This window comes from Temnothorax longispinosus, chromosome 4, assembly GCF_030848805.1.
Source record: "Temnothorax longispinosus isolate EJ_2023e chromosome 4, Tlon_JGU_v1, whole genome shotgun sequence".
Lineage (NCBI taxonomy): Eukaryota > Metazoa > Arthropoda > Insecta > Hymenoptera > Formicidae > Temnothorax > Temnothorax longispinosus.
In genome coordinates this window covers 1576863-1596286 of record NC_092361.1, presented here as the reverse complement: position 1 = coordinate 1596286, position 19424 = coordinate 1576863, and the positions used below count along the sequence as shown (strand labels likewise).

Here is a 19424-nt window from a genome sequence, read left to right as displayed (position 1 = left end):
TCGGTGTGCAATTTAGAAATACCAGTTAGATTTAAACTGTTAAATTTAATTACACTGACTGAGATTGAATAATTAGTATTTGATATCTTAAGCAGGAATAAAGATGAAATAATCGTGTATTTGAATTAGTAGTCGTGCGTCAAGCGGAAGGTGGAGCATTTTTTCTCCGCGCCTGGCCGATTATGAATTAGTCAAGCGTTACTTAGCAAATAGCCGATAATAGTGTGATACGGCAAAATGCAAAAAGTCGCACGAGTTCTTTCTTTACTTTGTTACAGTGCTATTTTCACGGAGATATCTATATACAATGAGCTGATAGTTATTAAGATCGAAATCGCGGCGATCATTATCGGCAGATGAAATATTGCGCGATTTCCTGCATGCTGTTGCAAGTGGATTCCACAGACCGTCCCTGAGTACATCGCTGGTCAGTAAACTCGCGTCGCGGCAGACAGAGCAAACGCGTTCTATGAGCGAAAGGTGCATGACTTACTTGGCGAATAACCGGTATTCGAGCCCTCCGGATCAACGTGGCACAGAAACGCACCGGACAGGAAGAGGAGCCGGTAAAGCTCCCAGTGACACACATTCGCAAACTCTAACGTGCATTTCTTGTCCGGAGGATGATTGAAAATTCCAGTTGGTGAAATTGAAATTTTCGCCCCTTTATTCAACACGTTTTCTTTACATTTTGCGTTAGCGGTATTCCGTGTTATTGTTACAATATTTATTTAATTATCGCATTGTTGCGCTAAATTTACAATTTGACGAATTAAATTAAAGGAATGATTAAATATGCAAGCTAATATTTTTTTACCATAAAATTACTTTATTATTTAAGTAAAATATAGAATTACTTTAATAATTCTACGTCAAGAGAATTCCAGTGTGACTTAAAGTTTTCTAGTTTTTCAGGAAATCAATCCAAGAATTAATCAGTTTTTACTTTCTGTGTTTATTTTTTATGTTATTAAATTTCTTCTGCTTTGTGACGATTTTTTTCCGGGCAATTCTGAAAATTCTTTTGCGGAATTTTGATATCATTTGGTGTAACATTAGTTTTATGTATATAATCAGCTTATACCATATTTAGTTTATATTAAACTATGCTGTACCTAATAATTTTATGTGTAATGCTTCATGAGCATTCCTATATCTGTATTCAATGTAAGACAACCTGTTGTCAATGACCATGAACGTTGGCAACACGATCCGCTAGTATAAGACCATGAACGCATAATTGCTCATTGATATATACTGCTGCTATAATTTATTCGTGTACATTGATATAATTTACACTTGTGATGTACATTACACCTAATAGAAGTCGATTTTTATTGATAAACTTAAACGGTTATTACATCTACACAAAGATCAGGTCAGAATTGCAGAAAGATCAATCATTCAGGAAAGATCAACAGAAGCGAGAAAAATCGTTTGCAATCGTTTATTTTTAATTAACCAAAATTGTTAAAGAGAAGTATACAGTTTAAACATTCTTGATGGATAACTTTTATATTTGGTAGAATAATTTTGGTATAAAATTTCGGAGAGACAATTAATTTCTCTGAGTGACTCATCGGTCGACACGGAATAAATATAATTTGCATAAAGATCAGTGATGATAGCGTAATATATTATGTCCCAACTCTAATTTGCCAGTCATCATAGGCATAATAAGAGATAGAATGCTGAAATAAGGCACAATCTCAGGACGTGTATAGCGTTCAATTATGCAAATCATAAAAGAACTATTGAATTGCGACATTAAAGAAGAAAGCGAGGAGAAAGACGAGCAATGTATTTGTATTATTCGTCGCGAAGTGTGCGACAAACGAACGAGGCAGAGAGAGAGAGAGAGAGAGAGGGATAAATCGGAACGACTGCCAAGCGGTACGCGGGAAAAGCGAAGGAAATACATGTCGCAATAGTTAGGTGAAACTGCGGTCGGGACCATTACGGACCCTTGATGGGCGATAGGAACGTGCGTATGATGCACGCGACGCGCGGTGCCGAGGAACATGTGTGATGGACGCGTGTACCAATACGGACATGAATACTCTAAACGAGTGGATGGTACGTCGCAATTGCCGTTAAAAGGACAAATCGCCGCGACGGCGTGTTTCGCAAGGTGAATTTATTAGCGGTCATTTGCATGGTCCTGAAGCAATTGTTGGTTTCAGCGGAGTAGGTCGTGTATCGTTGGAAGACAAAAGATAACGGCGGTGGGGAGGGGGGGGACAGCGTTAGCGGTTTATTATGTAAAACCTGACGAGATTTGATTCCTGCATCAACGAAGTGTAAATGCGAGATACCGATAATAGAGGGATATCTAAAATGTACATTGCACAATGGCATATATGCCCTTTTCGTGTATGCGAAAATGATTGTTGGTTGTATAAATTTAAGTGCATCAAACCCAGCAGTTCGAGATGTTTATCTCCGCATTTCAAATTACGGTAATTGCAATGGTAATGGGAGAAGCGTATAGTTTGATATGCATCAAATGAGTTGCGTAACTTGAATAAAATAAATATATTTTTATATTGACAATTTGCACGCCAAATGTAATCAATTTTTTGCGTATTTGATTATTTATAAAAGTTACCATTTGATTCCGTTCGTCATATTTCCGATAATGTTTTTGCTTATTCAATTTGCGTTACCATTCCAGAACATAAAACTCGTAGTCAAATTAGAAAATTGATACGTGATCGCGCGAGGAGAATTTGGCGTGAAATGTGATAATTCAATGAGATAAAAGCGAAATTGTACGTTTCTAATTTAGTTAGTAAGTTATACATAAATTTATAATGCATATTTGTAGAAGAACTGTAGAACACAAGTATAATAACAGAGACCGTAACGTTTTTCATAGCTTCAGTTCCGTATAATTATTTATTACTTATTACATGATTAATTATAGTACATAATTACTTACTTTCTACGTTAATTATTATCTGCGTAAAGTGATTTTAAAAGCGAGTGTTTACGAGAATTGTTCATAATTTGCAGTTAATATTGCAGTTATAACAGATTATGAGACAAGCTCGGAGATAAGAGGAAAAGAAAGAGTAAAAAATTAAATCGGATAAATGTGACGGTAGAAGCGAAGTCTAACAATAAGTTTGTGAAGCTAAATTGTCGAGACATGTAAGTTCGATGATTGAAAGTGATTATCTATGTCCTAAAGTGAAGAACGTTTCGTAAGAACGACCGATCTCCCGGGAGCCATTATATAATTGATGTAATGTTTGGTTTTGCGAAACAGAAACAAGCTAGGTAAAATTTTATGATTTCACGATTTTCGTAAGTCGCGACTAGACCGTGAAAAAAAGTCGTGGCTGGAGAGTTGAAAAAAAAGTTTAAGACGACGTCTCCCCATCCTCTGAAAATTCATTGCGTACAGATATCTGAGGGACAGCCTTCTCTAATGGGGGAGATCGATCGTAGCTATACCTAATCGTACTTAATCAAGATGTTGGTAGCTACCAGGTTGGTAGCTAATCGCTTTAATCGCCGAATGACCACGATAATCACGTCAGTCTTTTTTTTTTTGGCCTCCTCTCACTCTCTAGTGAAAAGTCAGGCGTGCAGTCAGTCGGCCGTCGCTCGCACCGGCAGTGGTTCCACTTGGTTCCGCCGCGTGGAAAGTCGTACGTGTTTACAGTGGTCGCGGTTCTCTGTTATCCGAGGCGGATAATGGTACTAATAACACTAATAATCAGAAGGAGCCGAACGCACGTCGGGCTGCAAGTACGAAAGTGTGTCGGCACTGACGGAAATCCGATTTAATCGTGGGGGTGCATTATTAAACCGTTGCACGTACCGTGATGACGATCGTGGGGAAATATCACGGCGTATCATTTTTAATGGTATATGGATAATGGCATGTCGTTTGCAGTTTTTCGATAACAAACGATTACGGATTTGTTCGTAGTAATTACATGGGCAAAACGAAAGTAATGCAACATAGAGTGTGAATATACGTATGTTAATAATGTACACAAAATAAATAGAAAAGTAAATGAATTAAATTGTATATTTTTAAAGAGAGTTTAAAAAAAAATTGATACAATCGCATTTGTAAGATGTGTTAATCGGTAGATAAACACGTGAATATCTTATTTAAAAAATATTGTGTAGTGTCTCTTTAAAAAATCCGAAAGGAACTCGTTTATCAAGTAACGCCAAGATTGATTGACGCACGCGAAGTGGTCGATGCACAGTCAAATAAATCCGTTGTCGTTCTCGATATAATAAAAAAAAAAAAAAATAAAACGATGTCTATTATGTTAAACATACATGATTACACGTATTTTTCTAACGGTGTAACATTGAGCAAGTAGCAATGCGACCTATCATTAGAGGCTGCGAAAATGAATGGGTTGTTGTGCCTGTCGTTCTGAGTTCTGACCATATCGAATCGTTCTAGACACGTGCGAACCGGTTCAGGCGCGGATTTATCGAAAGGATGCAGATTTCAGCAATCGGTAAATCGCGCATCTTGCGCAAGGGAATGCCACGTTAACCCAATTAGGGCCTCGCGAGTTTAACGATGATATAAAAGCTGGAATTCCTTTTTATTTGCGCGAATGTATAAGCGCCGCAGATATGCGGTTTATAATAAAACTTTGTTAGTAATTTGTACGTACAACGTGACTTTAAACTTCTCTCGAAACCGCATACATGCGTCAATTATTTCATATTTATTGCATTTATCTCGGAAATTAAAGTGTAGACTCTTTAAATAGATGTTACTGGCATATATTCTTCTCTATATTCAACTTTTGAGTGAATAAAAGTATAATTTAATCACTTTATTATATGACAGCTGGAGAACTTAATATCTGCAAAATAAATAAACTCATAAAATGGTGTTTCCAGTTGACTTTCCAATGAACATCACCGCGCCGCCAACGATCGACAAAATGTCTAACATCTACAACAACTCCGTAGTGCGATACTGGCAATTTCTGTTCCACGACTTATCAGGTAAGCTTATGTTACAGATGAAATTACACTTAAAAAAAGATTCTGATCTTCTTGTTTGACTATTATTAGAATTCTGATTTTATATAATTCTTTTTATTTGATTAACACTGTAATTATGATTTCTCTTACTTTATTAGCCTTTAATTTCCATAACTTTCGACGATAATATATAACTTTGTTGTATGTAATGTACTTCCACTTATTAATTTTGTACCACCAGCATAGCTAATTATAAATATATAATTTAGTATTACAATAGAATCTATATTATATGGAAATCTATTTTTAAAAATCAGGAGACAATAAACAGTGTACCTTTTGTATGTTAATGTACATTATAATTATTTCATAATAATTAGAAAATAGAATTTATAATAAAAATTTGCTTGAAAACATAAGCCTTACATCAAATTGCCTTTGTTTTGTCTCATTGTTTTAAATAATTTAATTTAAAAATTTATTTAGCTAGTTTTCATTCAAATAATCTACATATTGTCTTTATATTAATTTGCATTAATAAAACCGAGCACGGAATTCAAATAAAAAAGACAGGCGTTCAATTTTCATAAGTATTTTATTGCATATAAATTTTTTTCAGATCCTCGAACTAGGGACTGGTTTCTTATATCGTCACCTGTGCCCGGCCTTAGCCTTTTGATCGGCTACCTCTATTTCGTATTGTCATGGGGTCCGAGAAACATGGAACATCGAAAGCCGTTCCAACTAAAAAACACTCTAGTCGTTTATAACTTTTTGCAGATTCTTCTCAGCACATGGCTATTTAAGGAAGGCATGGAAGCCATATTCCTCCATAATTACAGCTTGACATGCGAACCGGTGGATTTTTCGTACGCGCCGTATGCTCTAAGAGTATGTAAATACTCTCTTGCACATTAAATGTATCTCTAAGTTTTCACCGAGTTCTCAATTAGCTAACAATTTACCCTCGACATTTGTTTCATTCATAACTTGAAAGAACGTTATATACATATGTTACTTTATTATCATCCCGGCTTGAATGTAAAATATTTTCATTCGTTCGAGACAATGCGAATATTGTAATTAAATTTTTCTAGCGCGACAGAAAGAGAGAACGGAATGGAATGTCTGCTAATTATATCTTCATCCGCTTGCGCGATATTTGTTTTAGGTCGCAAGAGACGTTTACATTTATTTTCTGGCGAAACTCACAGAGCTCCTCGACACGGTGTTCTTCGTATTGCGCAAGAAGGAGAAGCAAATCACATTTCTTCACATGTACCATCATACCGTGATGCCAATGATATCGTGGGGCGCTACAAAGTATTATCCTGGTGGCCATGGCGTCTTTGTAGGTACGTTAAAATAAATAAGTAATATAATGCATCGAATTTCTTCTTTTCTGGTAATGTTACTTGTACATGTTCGCCGCCGGCTTCAATCGGATCGAGATCACATATGTGGATTCAACATATGTTTTCTTTACAGGAATTATAAATAGCTTCGTGCACATCATCATGTACACTTATTATCTACTGGCAGCATTGCTACCTCACCATCAGCATAAACGGTATCTCTGGTGGAAGAAATACATTACCAACCTACAAATGGTACGAAGCAAATAAATCGACATTTAATCGATGAATCTGGTTTCCAAAAGACTGCCATTTTCTTTTACAATTTGCACCGATCATTTTATCTTAACAAATTATTTAATACACAATTAACTGATTGTTTCTATCTTTGTTCAACAGACCCAATTCTGTATCGCCTTTATACACAGCTGCCTATTGTTGTTCTACGATTGCGACTATCCGAAATGGTCGGTCGTTCTGGTGCTGCCGAACGCGATGTTCTTCTATTTCCTGTTTTCGGACTTCTACAATAATGCTTATGCTTCCAAGAAGGAAAACGACGGCGCAGCGCCGCCGTCGATTCAGAACTCGACCAAAGCGAACGGTGCCGTGGAGAAAGTGAGCAGCCACAAGATACCGAACGGAAAAGGGAAAAGCGACTAAACGGGTACAGCCGAGGAAAGAGACGATGCGATCGCAATGAGACGGTCACTACCATTTCACTTGAATCGCACCGCAGTCTCTAACCCGCTAATCTAGCCGATGTATTACGGCTGCGGAACGTTCCACGCTGGGGAACGTTCAACGCGCCGTAAAAAAGACAACGTAAACCAAAACGCAGAGGCGACCGGACATTTGCGCAAACTGAAACACATCTGACTATTCAACGGTTGAATTTTCAAGCCTTTTATACAAACGGAAGCGATCCATTTATTATACGTATCTTCTTGTACGATAACGGAGTTATATCGAACAGCTAAGTCGTCGAGGATACAATGCATGCATAATTAGCGTGTAGGATACTTAAATCGTCGCATTTTATATATGGTGATTTAAGTGGAGAAATAATGAAAAGGTTAATGCATTCTGTTTGCCTCTATTTATATTATTTATATATTAATAATTTTAAATGATACGGAATATCTTGCAGCCTGTTGACAAAGTTTAACGGTTAAAAATTTACGATTTTGAAACCGCAGATTTTTTAGATTAAAAATAAATATTACCTGTCCTGCATTTTCGAAATGCACAAAACAATATTTTATCTCTTATGACTTATAATTTATGATTTATATATATGTCATCAAATTCTAAATAATCAGTATCATAAAATTTTTATTGTTACATGAGAAGATTGTTTTTCGCGGAATGTGTAACACATCGTATCACTCGTGTCATTGTTATATAAAGTAATATTATTTTTATGCAACAATATTGAAGAATTTCATGTATGAATGAGGGGTTTCAGAAAATTAATTATTCAGAAAATCGAACTGCCACATTTTTCATGGAATGCAGAGGATATATACCGAGAAATGTTCACTTAAAACACTATTGTCATAATCTCCGTTTTTAAAAGACTATCGTGGTCGGTTTAATAGCTTTACAGTAGTAAGTATATTAATTGACAACGATAGTCGCTTGTAGGATTATACAGATTTAGTTGTAAAGGTATAATCGCGAATTAAATTGCGGTTTATCGTGAGGAGGGTACGAATAGAAACGAGTGGATCACTGTGACGAGAAGTTAATAGTTTTGTACCTTATCCCTTAAATGTCACCCGGGGTCCAGAAGACCCCAGACCCTTTACAATTATATATTTTCAAATGTTTCCGCCAAAAATGGAGCTCATGCTCCCTCTGATGATAGTTGAGTGATTGAACTACCAGTGTGTACACTTAGCAGTACTCAGTTTACTTAATTTTTTATACTATGTTGAAATTGAAATTTTAACAATATAAGGGTTTAAGGGTTATGTATGACATAAGCGACGTATCTTGTGATTAACCCTTAAATGCCACACCTCTCAAGAATCTCGTAAATGACATGAGGGGTCTAAAAGACCCCAGCATGAAAAATGTCTCCTTACTCATTGATTTTTTTATCTTTAGTTATGGAAATTTTTTTCAATGTTGTTCAAGGCTTAGAAAAGAGAATAAAATGCTTATATTGTTAAAATTTCAATTTCAACATAGTATAAAAAATTAAGTAAACTGAGTACTGCTAAGTGTACAAACGGGTAGGTCAATCACTCAACTATCATCAATGGGAACATGAGCTCCATTTTTGGCAAGGACATTTGAAAATATATCATTGAAAGGGTCTGGGGTCCGTTGGACCCCAGGGGGCATTTAAGGGTTAATCACACGATTAGACTCAATCACGGTACTAGAATGGTATTATTAATTAATGCGTACAATTTTGCGATAGTTTTTTAATGTGTAAATTAATCGCTTATGTGTATTAATGAAGAATTTAGAGATATATTTTCAAATTTACAATAATGTAAAACTTTCCTCAATTGTCATTTTGCAATTGGGCGGTACATTCTGTCTCTGTATTCTTTAGTGTATTTTGAGCACTGTTTAAAATGCCCAATCGATAGTTAATAATATCAATATGGGAGGTAGGATGAAAAACCGTTTATTAAAATTTGTGAATCAAACGCATTACTTCTAAGAATGGTGCAATGATTTATGTTTTGCTATCTTGACATGTGTGATGTTTGATGCAACACGATGATGAAGTTTATTGGAGATACTCTAAAATATGTGTATTATATTCTTTTTTATCTTATATTGCATTTTTTTCCTAGAAAAAATCTTTTTCTTGTCTAGCAATAAACTCTTATTAATAAACTATTATATTATTATTACCGTAATATAGACAAATAGGGCTAGTTTCACCAACGTCGATTAACTGTAACCTTCGAGTCAACCACTCTTCATCTCTTTCTAACTGTTCTCCTTAGAAAGAGACGAAGAGTTTAATTGAAGGTAACAGTTATAATCGGAGATGGTGAAACTGGCCCTAAGAGATATAAAATATACCGTTTAAATAAAAAGTATTCATAAAATTTTAAGTTATTCATGAAACCAGCAAAATTGTAGCTATAACTGTTAAAAGTGTTTTTAAAATCACAAATACGAAAAACAAAAAATTTTAAACTTGAGATTATTAAATTTTCTCTATTGATAAAAGACGCTTGAAAAAGAAAATAATTTAGAATTCTGATGAGAATATCTTCATTAGATGTCATCAGGTGTACATAATGAAATGAATATATGCGCGGTATACAACATGTGCGTTCAAGATTTCGAATAGTAGTTTTCCAAGTTACGCGTCAAATGTGTTCGGAATAAGTCAATAATCAAATCTGTATTATGTCAAACAGTTGTAGACGTCGTTATAAAGACAAGGAGTATATATGACTAATCGTCATTTTGAATAAGATAACAATGATATACATATATATAGGTACGTGATATTAACAATATTCATAAACTTTAAATATGTCAATTAATTGAACATAGTTACGAAAACAGAAAAAAGCATTTCAAGGATAATATTTCTTTGTCAGAGCTGCTTTTTAAATGAGAAACTATACATAACTAAATATAAATATTTAATTTGTAAGATTAGATATTATTTAGGTAAGTTCGAACAAGTTCGAGGTATCCAAAAGTTGATAGTTTCTTGTGGCTCAATTAACATTTATATTTTTATGATTAGACTTTTTTTTTAGCAATATATGTTCATTTTTTCTACACTTTAGAAATTTTGATATCAAATCTTTTTCTTATAGAAATATATATTATCTACTAATTTATTACAAAAATTTATGTTATAAAATTGTTTACTTAAACTCCTAGATTAATACTTTTTCAAAAATATTTAATGAAACTTACAATTAGATGCTTAGTTTATTAAAGAAGTTTTTTATTTCATCGTTTATATCACTTTGATAATAAAAGTACGTAGCGCTGCAATAGATTGCGATTATTACATTTTTTTATCTTAATTTTTTATATAAAAATTGAAAATAAATTTTAATGCAAATTAAAAAAAAATAAATGTTTAATCTAAACGAGGAAAATCAATTTCGGATGCACGCTGTAAAAAAGCGTTAATATAAAAAATAATGATTAATTAAATCCAAAGAATATGGGTTTAAGTTTGCTTGCTAATTTGCGTCAATTGCTTAGTGCCTCATAAAATGTCTCATAATTTCCTATCTTTCTTCTTTCTTCTTTTCATCTTCATCTCATTTTATATTTCAATAATAATTTTATAACAATTTTAATATATCTTGGGATAAAATATGCGTAAGGTTTGGCGTACTATGCTTTGGAAATACTAAAATGGGGGATTCTTAATGTAAATAATTATCAGCTGCTATGTTTCTTTTAATTTCGAAATTATTCGATTTCAAAGAATTGCAGTTTCAGAACAATAAGGTCGATTGCTTAAATGCTACGGCCTCACTTGGATGGATAACTAATTATGTCAACCGCAATCTTGTATTATATATTATGCGTGTAATTTGTTGTAGAATAAAAGTATATCATTATTATGACACACATTGTGTTGTAACTGTTTATTTTACCTTTTAACAAAATTTTCGCAAAATTTGACTTTTGCTTATTTAAGAAAATAATAAATATAGTTACCGTGAAAAATGTATAGTTTATAATAGACTAAACATTGTCATTGGAAAGCTGTAGACAAGATCTAAAGAACAAAGATATGCTTACTGAGAGATGAATTTTTTGTCTAATTGTATAGTTGGTGGGGAGACAAGGAAAGCATCTTACAATTAGTAGGCATATATCTTCTTTAAAATGTTAAATCTTGCCTACAGCTCTCCAATGATAATGTTCAGTCTATATTACATATATATATATATATATATATATATATATATATATATATATATATATACGTCTATGGAAAAATATAACCCAATATTTGTACAACTTCACTATAGAAGTGTATATCAGATAAGACAATTGTAATTAATGACATAAGATCTGAATAAGATGTTGAATTTTTCATATTATACAATTTGTATCATACACATTGCCCATGTCTTCGTGTTTGCTATGTGCCTTTATGAAATTTTATATCGTTTTTATATAAGTTTCTTCTTTTGTTATATTTTATGTTGTTCATACGCATTTTGTATTGTCTAAATTATTTAAAATATGTAATTTTTCGTATAACAAAATAATTTTAATTAAGACATATTAGAAATATACATATCTATGTATATTTTTTTAAACTAAATTTTTATCAAATTAAATTTTTTTTAAATTTTTAAATTAAAAATATATAGTTTGTATAGGAAAATTTAAAAGTTAATAAGATCTTTATTGTAATTATATTCGGTCCACCGGAAAGGCTAAAAAGAATTATGTGCATTTTTTCGTAATAAATGCTTAAGTAGTGAAATAAAAATGTAATAAAATAAATAAATTTTAATTTTTAGATATAAATAAATAAATAAATAATTAAGAAAGAAAAGACATAACATTAAATTAAATTGCTGCATTGTAGGTTGTAGCCATATATTTTGTTCTGTGTTTCCTTAACAATATTATTCCTTTATTATTTATATAAAACTTAGATAAAGATAGATTATATATACATTTATTTTTGTCGAATTTATTAATTATTTGCAAAGTGTAATATTTATAACTAATTATTTATAACTAATTACTACTTTATTTTCTTCTTATACGCTTGACGATAAAAGTCGTTAAATAAATACATAAAACTTATAGTAACTATTACGAAGAAATAAGTCAGAGCTTTTGGTGTTCGACAATCCATAATCAATGTTAATATTAGGTGAATTAATATTAAAACAAACTGCAGCTGAAATTTGAAACAGAATTAGAAAGTTATTAAATTTGATTTGTATAGCTAACGTTTCCGTAATTTGTTTATTTTATTTGACAAACAATTAAATTAAAAATATATTATATATAAATTAAATTAATAGATATTGGCGAAACATCCTATCATTTTTGGTTAAATTAACAGATACTACTATTTTACGACATTAACGAAAAAGAATGACAAAGAAAAATAACACAGACATTTATAACAAAATTCTGTCATGTGTATGTCGTTAAAAATATTACGATAGAACGTAATATAAAATATTATTATATATTTATAATATTATAAAAATACATATTTATAATATTATAATCATCTTTGTTTAATTTCTGTAATTTGCTTTAACAGTCAATTATACAAAAGTTAATTACCAGCTGAATCGAAGTCATATATTTCTTCCACCAGAGATACTTTTTGTACTTAGGGCCAAGAGCCGCGATGAAATAATAACTGTACATAATAACATGGACCAAAAAATTCAAGAAACCTAGAATAACACCTTGTTCACCAGGCAGGAATTTCAAATAGCACCACGAGAAGACTGCCATGATAGTATGATGGTAAACATGAAGAAAAGTAATCTGATTTTGCTTCTTTCTCAAAACGAAAAATACCTTAAAAAGCAAAACATTTAAATATTAAATTTCTTGTTACACATTTTTACATCTTTTCTATAAAATTCTTTGCATAATTTTATTTAAATGTTTTCTTATATTTAAAATATCTGTTAATTGATATCTTAATTTGTAATGTTATTAATGATTTTTATTTTGAAGAGATATCAATGTCTATAAAACTGATAAATGTAATAATTAATAATAAAAAAAAATAAATTTAAAAAGACGTATGTGAGTAATAAAATTTTCATTAATTATATCGTTTATGATAAATTTATGTATTACTTCTACATCAAAAATGTTTTTGTTTCAACTATTCAATATTTTTTATGCTTTATATTATGTCTTCTGATATTATGTCTGAAAAAGGTAGAATTTAAAAAAGGTTGTTTAATTTGTTAAAGGTAATGCGTACATTCGACAAATGCTTTTCCGATGACCAAGTTAGCAAAACGCTTTATTCACATTTCAAAATGTTTCGTTGCAATAGCTTTCATTGGGTAACTGAATAAAGACTAAACAATGGTTCCACTTTTAATCGATAACGAAAGCATGATATACGCTTCATTGTTTTCTTAAATCTTCGTGAGTCGGCTAACTCAAGCATTTTAATTTTTAACTAATCAATTAATTCAATTAATATTGTTATTTAATTTAATTAAATGTTCTGTACTTAGGGCCAAGTGCCACGATAAAATAATAACTGTACATAATGACGTGGACCACACAATTTAAAAAACCTATGATGATGCCTTGTTTACCGGGCAAGAACTTTAAGTAACACCACGAAGAGATGACCGTTAAAGTATGATGGTACACATGAAGAAAAGTAATCTGACTTTGCTTCTTTCTCAAAACAAAGAATACCTTGAAAAGCAGAACATTAGAAGTTACATATTTTCTTTACAAAATTTCTTGTTTATTTTCAACTAAACGTTCTTTTTAATATTATATAAAATAGTTATATAAAATAATTATTTATTAACTTTAATTTGATATATTATTAATGATTTTTATTATTTTAAAAAGATATTGAATATACTATTGATATTCTGTTTAAAGGAGAGAACATTAAACATTTTTTACAAATTATTAGAAATAATGCGAACAATCTACGTATATTTTTCCGATGACGAGTTAGCAAAACGTTCTGTTCATGTTTCAAAATGTTTGTTTGCAATAATTTTTGTTAGTTAACTGTCGGAACAATGGTACCACTTTTACAAGTCAATAATTAAAGAATGATATGTTTTTTGTATTAAATTTTTTATAAATTAATTAACTTAAACTTTAATTTTTAACTAATCAATTATTTTTGTCATTATAAATTTTCTTACCGTGTCTAGAAGTTCGGTAATTTTTGCGAAAAAATACCACCAAGCAAATTGTAATATCTGTACGAACGACATATACATATATGTATATAAGTAACATAGTGAAGAAATATATTTGCTATTTATTAAAAACTGTTAAAATTATTTAAATTAAATTCAATATTGTTAACAATTGCGAAAGAAATGCTTACCGCTATTCGTACGTTTTCTGGAGGTGATATATAATCTTGAGTATCATATCCATGAGCGGGGAACAAATATTTAATATCGATGTTCAATATCTAAAATCGACAAATGTTTTATATTGATTATTGTATGTCTCAAAATATGTGTTAATGTAATAGTTTAGTCAAACTTCTTGTTATATTCTTACATGTATTAATCTTATTTAATTTTAAATACCTACTTATATAATGGTTAAAAAAAAAGTTAATTAAACTTAAATAATTTTTATCAGAACATTTTAAGTTTAAATATTATTAAATATATAAATTATATAATTCTCAAGCTAGCTATTTAAACGTATAATTAATAAGTATTTATCTGAAATATCCTCTTGTGATATTTTTAATGGTTTATATGGCATTCTTTTGAACATATACTTAACATGAGAAAATGTAGAACGGAGTATTTATATGTCGTGATTACGTTTTTTTACTCTTAATATTAAACACTGATGGAATAAATGTACTACAAAAAATTAAACTTACAAAACCTGTCAACCAAATAGTACTGAAGAGTACTTGGATAGCGTTATATAAGATCATCACGGTATTCAGCTGAAAGGCCGGCCGTTTTTCCATCATTTTTGGTCCAGCTTTTAAAACAAATATTAAATATGCGCCGACGATACACAACATAGGACCCGGAGATTCCATTAAAAACCAAGTATCTACCACTGGATCTGTCACAGAGAAGAACAATATAATTTATTTATTTTTGGCAAATTTTTCAAAAGTAAAATGTGTTATTCTTATCTATACACATTTACGTATAATATATATGATAAAATATAAAGTAATAATTGCGTAAATATTATTAGAAAATGCGTGAAAGTAGCATTAAAATTCATCTGTGAAATATTAAGCAAAATAGTTATCACATGTTAATATCGTGTTAGTATTATGAATAAAGTATTATTATATGAAACGTAAAGATTATTCCTAAATCCTTTTACATGATGTGTCTGATAAAATGGATGTGCTTGGAACATGAGTATATTTATGTTTATTAATTTCCACGATAATTTACGCGAGTATATGTACGAGAGATGTCGTTTATAAAAATCATTCTAATGATGACAAACCTCTTAACATAACAAAATATTAGATAACAAGTTACCTCTGTCAAGTTTTACGTGCGTATATGATTGGTGATATCAGGTATATTTGCATTCACAAGAATACTTATTGATTCTTTCTTTATTTAGCATAAAACAAAGCAGTTAAGTTGTACGATTAATTATGTGATTGTAAGAATTATTCTTCTTAAGTGTGACAAAAAAATTTTGCCGCGTTGAATAAATACAATAGACATCGTTAATACATATGTACGACTGTATAAATCTATAAACAGCATATTGTATTTTTGTTACATATAAACAAAAAATTTATTTTAAATACATAATTTAGAACATTTTGTAAATTTCTGAGTTTATTTATAAAGAAAAATATTCTTTATAAATAGAAAAATACTCTCATGGTAGATTTTGTTAAAAAGAACTTACCTCGAACATTTCTTAAGACTTCATTATAGTTGCTAATCATTTGTATGAGACTAGCCATGTTGATGATGTTTCATAAGAAATGGTTCTTGACTTATTTACCAGAAAGTCTGAAATATATCAATTTTGTTTATCATATTAAACAAATTATACTGTTGTAAAAAACAAGTAGTCGATGTAAATCCATCATAAATTTATATTCGCTTTGCTTTTAAAAAATCTTGATGCACATTCAATTAAAAAATCGTGCTGTTTTACTATTTTATAATATACCTATTATAATGTGTAACAAATAATATAAATTAAAAAGCTAAAATTAATACTTGATAAAATCCTAATAAATAAAAACAAGATAAATAAACAATACAATATAAGAAAGTCACTAAAATGAAAACTGAAATGCCAGAAACAATATGCGAAGTTATGTAACCGCAAATACTTAATTGCCCAACTAACTACAATATTCTTATATAAAAGAAGATGACAAATATAAAAAAATAATAATTACCCGTTTATCATGGTCGATATTCATTCGTAAGGGAAGAAATAGCAGCACATTAAGAAAATAATGACAATTACCTGAGAGACGTTCCTGATGTATGTACGTGCCAGTAAGATTTACGAAGACGTATGTGCTAGCTAAACTGTTGGAATTGCATTTAAAATTTGATGCGCTCACTATTGGTTAGAGATCCTAAATCTAAATCATATACGAGGACGTATATGTCATATGTATATAATGTTACATCCGGTTCTCTTTTATATAACTTTCATGTATATTTAATACGTTATGTAAACTATAGATTTTCAGTATCTAGAAGGCAATAATTATATTGTATTGAAATAAAACCTTGGAATATGTTTCCTCTGCCTATCTCAAGATTCACAGCTTGAATCTGATATCTCTGCTAATGAGCTCTTATGTCTATTTCTATCAATGGTTAAGTTTACACCGATCACTTGATATGCGTATTAAATAGTAAATAACTAGTAAATAAGTGATTATTGGCTGATCAGTTCAAATATACTATTTGATACGCGTATCAAGAGATCGGTGTAAACTAGGCCAATGTAGATTAATTCGTAGCGAACACACTTTAACTTAAATGCTTAACTCAGCGACTTCAATCTTGGTTTAACTTACCTTTTCTAATTCTAAGAATTGGAAAAAGATAAAAGATAATTTTTCTAATTCTTAGAACTAGAAAAATATAAAAGATAAGTTAAACCGACATTAAAATCAATTTACATTGGTAAAAAATAGACATTAGTAGGACATTATAGCTGACGTGCTAATAAACTGAAAACTAAGTAACATCAAAATAAATAACTCACTTTGAATGATGACGTAAAGAAACTTTTATATCCGTGTCAAATCCGTATACGTCGATTATTTCAATTTCACCGGTTATCAATATCTTAGATATCAAATTAACGTTAAATCGACATCACCTTTCCGACTGGGTGTAGAGAACTGTCCTCTTCATTAAATTTTATTTTCGCAACGATTCACTTGGTAAGCAGAATTACAATACAACGCTGAGTTAACGATTTAAGTTAAAGTGTGTTTGCTACGTATTACTAACGAGAACTGAAAAACTCAACTTGAAATAGATCTTCACATAGAGGAAGGACAATACATTGTTAAAATAATGATAACCAAAGTCGATAGCACAATCGACCGATACCGGAAGTAATAATTAATGTGAAAGAAAAAAACTTAAAATTATTAGAAAAGATAAAAACAAGGTAATGATGGATATGCAAAGAAGATAATCCATTTAGATAAAAGTAGGTTTTTTACTGCTATGTAGAAAATGTTTCAAGGAGAAAAATACAGAAATTCCTTTTCTTTTTTTTTCATTAAAACGCAAAAGATAACATATTTCAATAAAAGTTAAACATGATATTACATAAGGCATTGCTTGTTAAAAAAAACTTTAAACATATTAATGATAGTAATATATACACGTGATTTCTTAAGATCCTAAAATAGCAGTTGTGTAGCAGATAATATATATGGAAATGAAGAAGTTATATTCGTTATTCGCCTAAATATCTTAATTATGTTAATTTTACTAGCTGGTTACGCGGGCTTCGCCTGGGAGTCGTTTTTCTTCAAACGACTTCATTTGTGTTTCAATATCCTTAATCGAAAAAAATACCTTTATCAGGCAATGGCTTATCATCAGGCAATTGCAAAGAATCCTTTATATTCATTTTTATTCAAATTTTATTATATTTATTTATTATTAATTAAATTATAATATTTCAAATTGCACAATATATTTTTTATTCAATACCAATTCCCAAAAAGATTGGTAACAAAAAACTATACACTCTGTAGCACTCCCCGGAAAATTCTACCCCTATTTTATATACTTTTGGTAAAAATTCGGTCGAATAGTTTAAGAGTGTATAAAGAACAGACATACATACATACAGACATTCTATTTTATATATATAGATAGAAGATAGATAGATTATTGATATCCGGATTATATTGTTGACAATATTATAGAAACCACAAAAAAGTAAACATATTATTGTCATTAACATTTATGTTATAAAGTTCATAATTTATTCAATATTTTATTTTTTTCTTCAATTTCTATATTACCAGAAAACTTTTTCAATAAGATTTACGGTTCAAATTTCGCTTATAATTTATTATCTATGTAACTACTTTCTATCTATTGTATCAATAAAAATAGGTATAAAAGAAAAATAAGTTTTTCGAACCTTGAGTTTCTTTTTTAATTAGTAGATTTACTTTTATTTTTAATTAATAGTTAGGGGAGAAGGAGGCATTTTAGGACAAAGGCAGTTTAGGACATCTCGAATAAAGAACAAATTTGTCACTTTTTTTCATGTTAAACGCATTTTTCGGTTGGCAACTGGTCAATAGATAAACTTCACATGAGAGTTTCCACGCTGTTAGCTGTCAAACTAATCTACAAGCTGTTAGTGATTTTCGCTGGCTGTTGCAATTATTTTGGCCCGCAAATGTAAGTATTTTTATATTAAACTATTGCTCAAAAGGAAATTTACTTGTATGTTCTGGTTATGATTATATGTTTTGCGTTGTAATGAACGAAATAGTTCGTGGAGAAACGAGTCAATAAACTTGAGTCAATAGGCCACCATTAAAGAGAATTGCTGCCTCCGTAAAAAAATATCAACACAATTAAAATTTTCATTCTTAACTCCAAATCTACTCTTCATGTATCTTCAAATATGTCGTTCATACCTGTTCGGATAACTGTTGCGCCTTTAGATATACATACGTTCACAGATCGCAAGTAATATCGGACCTATAGAACAATGAGGCTGTTTATAGGGAAAAATTACGTTTTCTAGTAACACGTGACGTGATCGCATCTTGAAGGAAATTCATACGGTGACACGCGAACGTTTCATACGATTACCTATTTACTTAAGCTTCGGCGCGCAATTCGTGAATGAACTAAGTGGCTGACACGACGCGACCTATTGTAAACATCACGAGTGATGCGT

General features: G+C 30.6%; 2 protein-coding genes across 5 annotated transcripts in view; one reads left to right on the top strand and one right to left on the bottom strand.

The window, feature by feature from the left end:
* Positions 1-10908, top strand: part of Sit (stuck in traffic) — a 125426-nt gene extending 114518 nt beyond the window's left edge. For all 3 annotated transcript variants that reach the window (XM_071777326.1, XM_071777325.1, XM_071777324.1), the window contains exons 2-6: positions 4888-4995; positions 5594-5865; positions 6146-6329; positions 6463-6584; positions 6729-10908. In XM_071777326.1, the coding sequence (XP_071633427.1) occupies positions 4899-4995; positions 5594-5865; positions 6146-6329; positions 6463-6584; positions 6729-6992 (939 nt within the window). In that variant the 5' untranslated portion in view covers positions 4888-4898 and the 3' untranslated portion in view covers positions 6993-10908. The remainder of the gene's footprint in view (positions 1-4887; positions 4996-5593; positions 5866-6145; positions 6330-6462; positions 6585-6728) is intronic.
* An 826-nt stretch (positions 10909-11734) lies between these two features.
* LOC139812475 (very long chain fatty acid elongase AAEL008004-like) lies at positions 11735-17589 on the bottom strand. 2 transcript variants are annotated; one of them, XM_071777328.1, is made up of 8 exons: positions 17244-17589; positions 16488-16722; positions 15912-16018; positions 14896-15089; positions 14377-14466; positions 14189-14245; positions 12606-12848; positions 11735-12207 (listed from the first exon to the last, which is right to left on the bottom strand). In XM_071777328.1, the coding sequence occupies exons 3-8, from the start codon at positions 15967-15969 to the stop codon at positions 12049-12051; spliced, it is 801 nt and encodes a 266-aa protein (XP_071633429.1). In that variant the 5' UTR covers positions 15970-16018; positions 16488-16722; positions 17244-17589; the 3' UTR covers positions 11735-12048. The 2 variants fall into 2 exon arrangements, with proteins under 2 accessions (XP_071633429.1, XP_071633430.1); XM_071777329.1 differs by lacking the exon at positions 17244-17589 and having other exon boundaries at positions 16488-16833.
* Positions 17590-19424: the final 1835 nt, after the last annotated feature.

Bases quoted from the DNA above. Each gene is read 5' to 3' on its own strand.
- LOC139812475 (XM_071777328.1), bottom strand. From the start codon at position 15,969: ATGGCTAGTCTCATACAAATGATTAGCAACTATAATGAAGTCTTAAGA. The intron at 15,090-15,911 runs GTAAGTTCTTTT...TCTCTGTGACAG, and splicing joins AGTCTTAAGAAATGTTCGAG to ATCCAGTGGTAGATACTTGG. The intron at 12,208-12,605 runs GTAATTAACTTT...TTCAAATTTCAG, and splicing joins ATATGACTTCGATTCAGCTG to CTGCAGTTTGTTTTAATATT.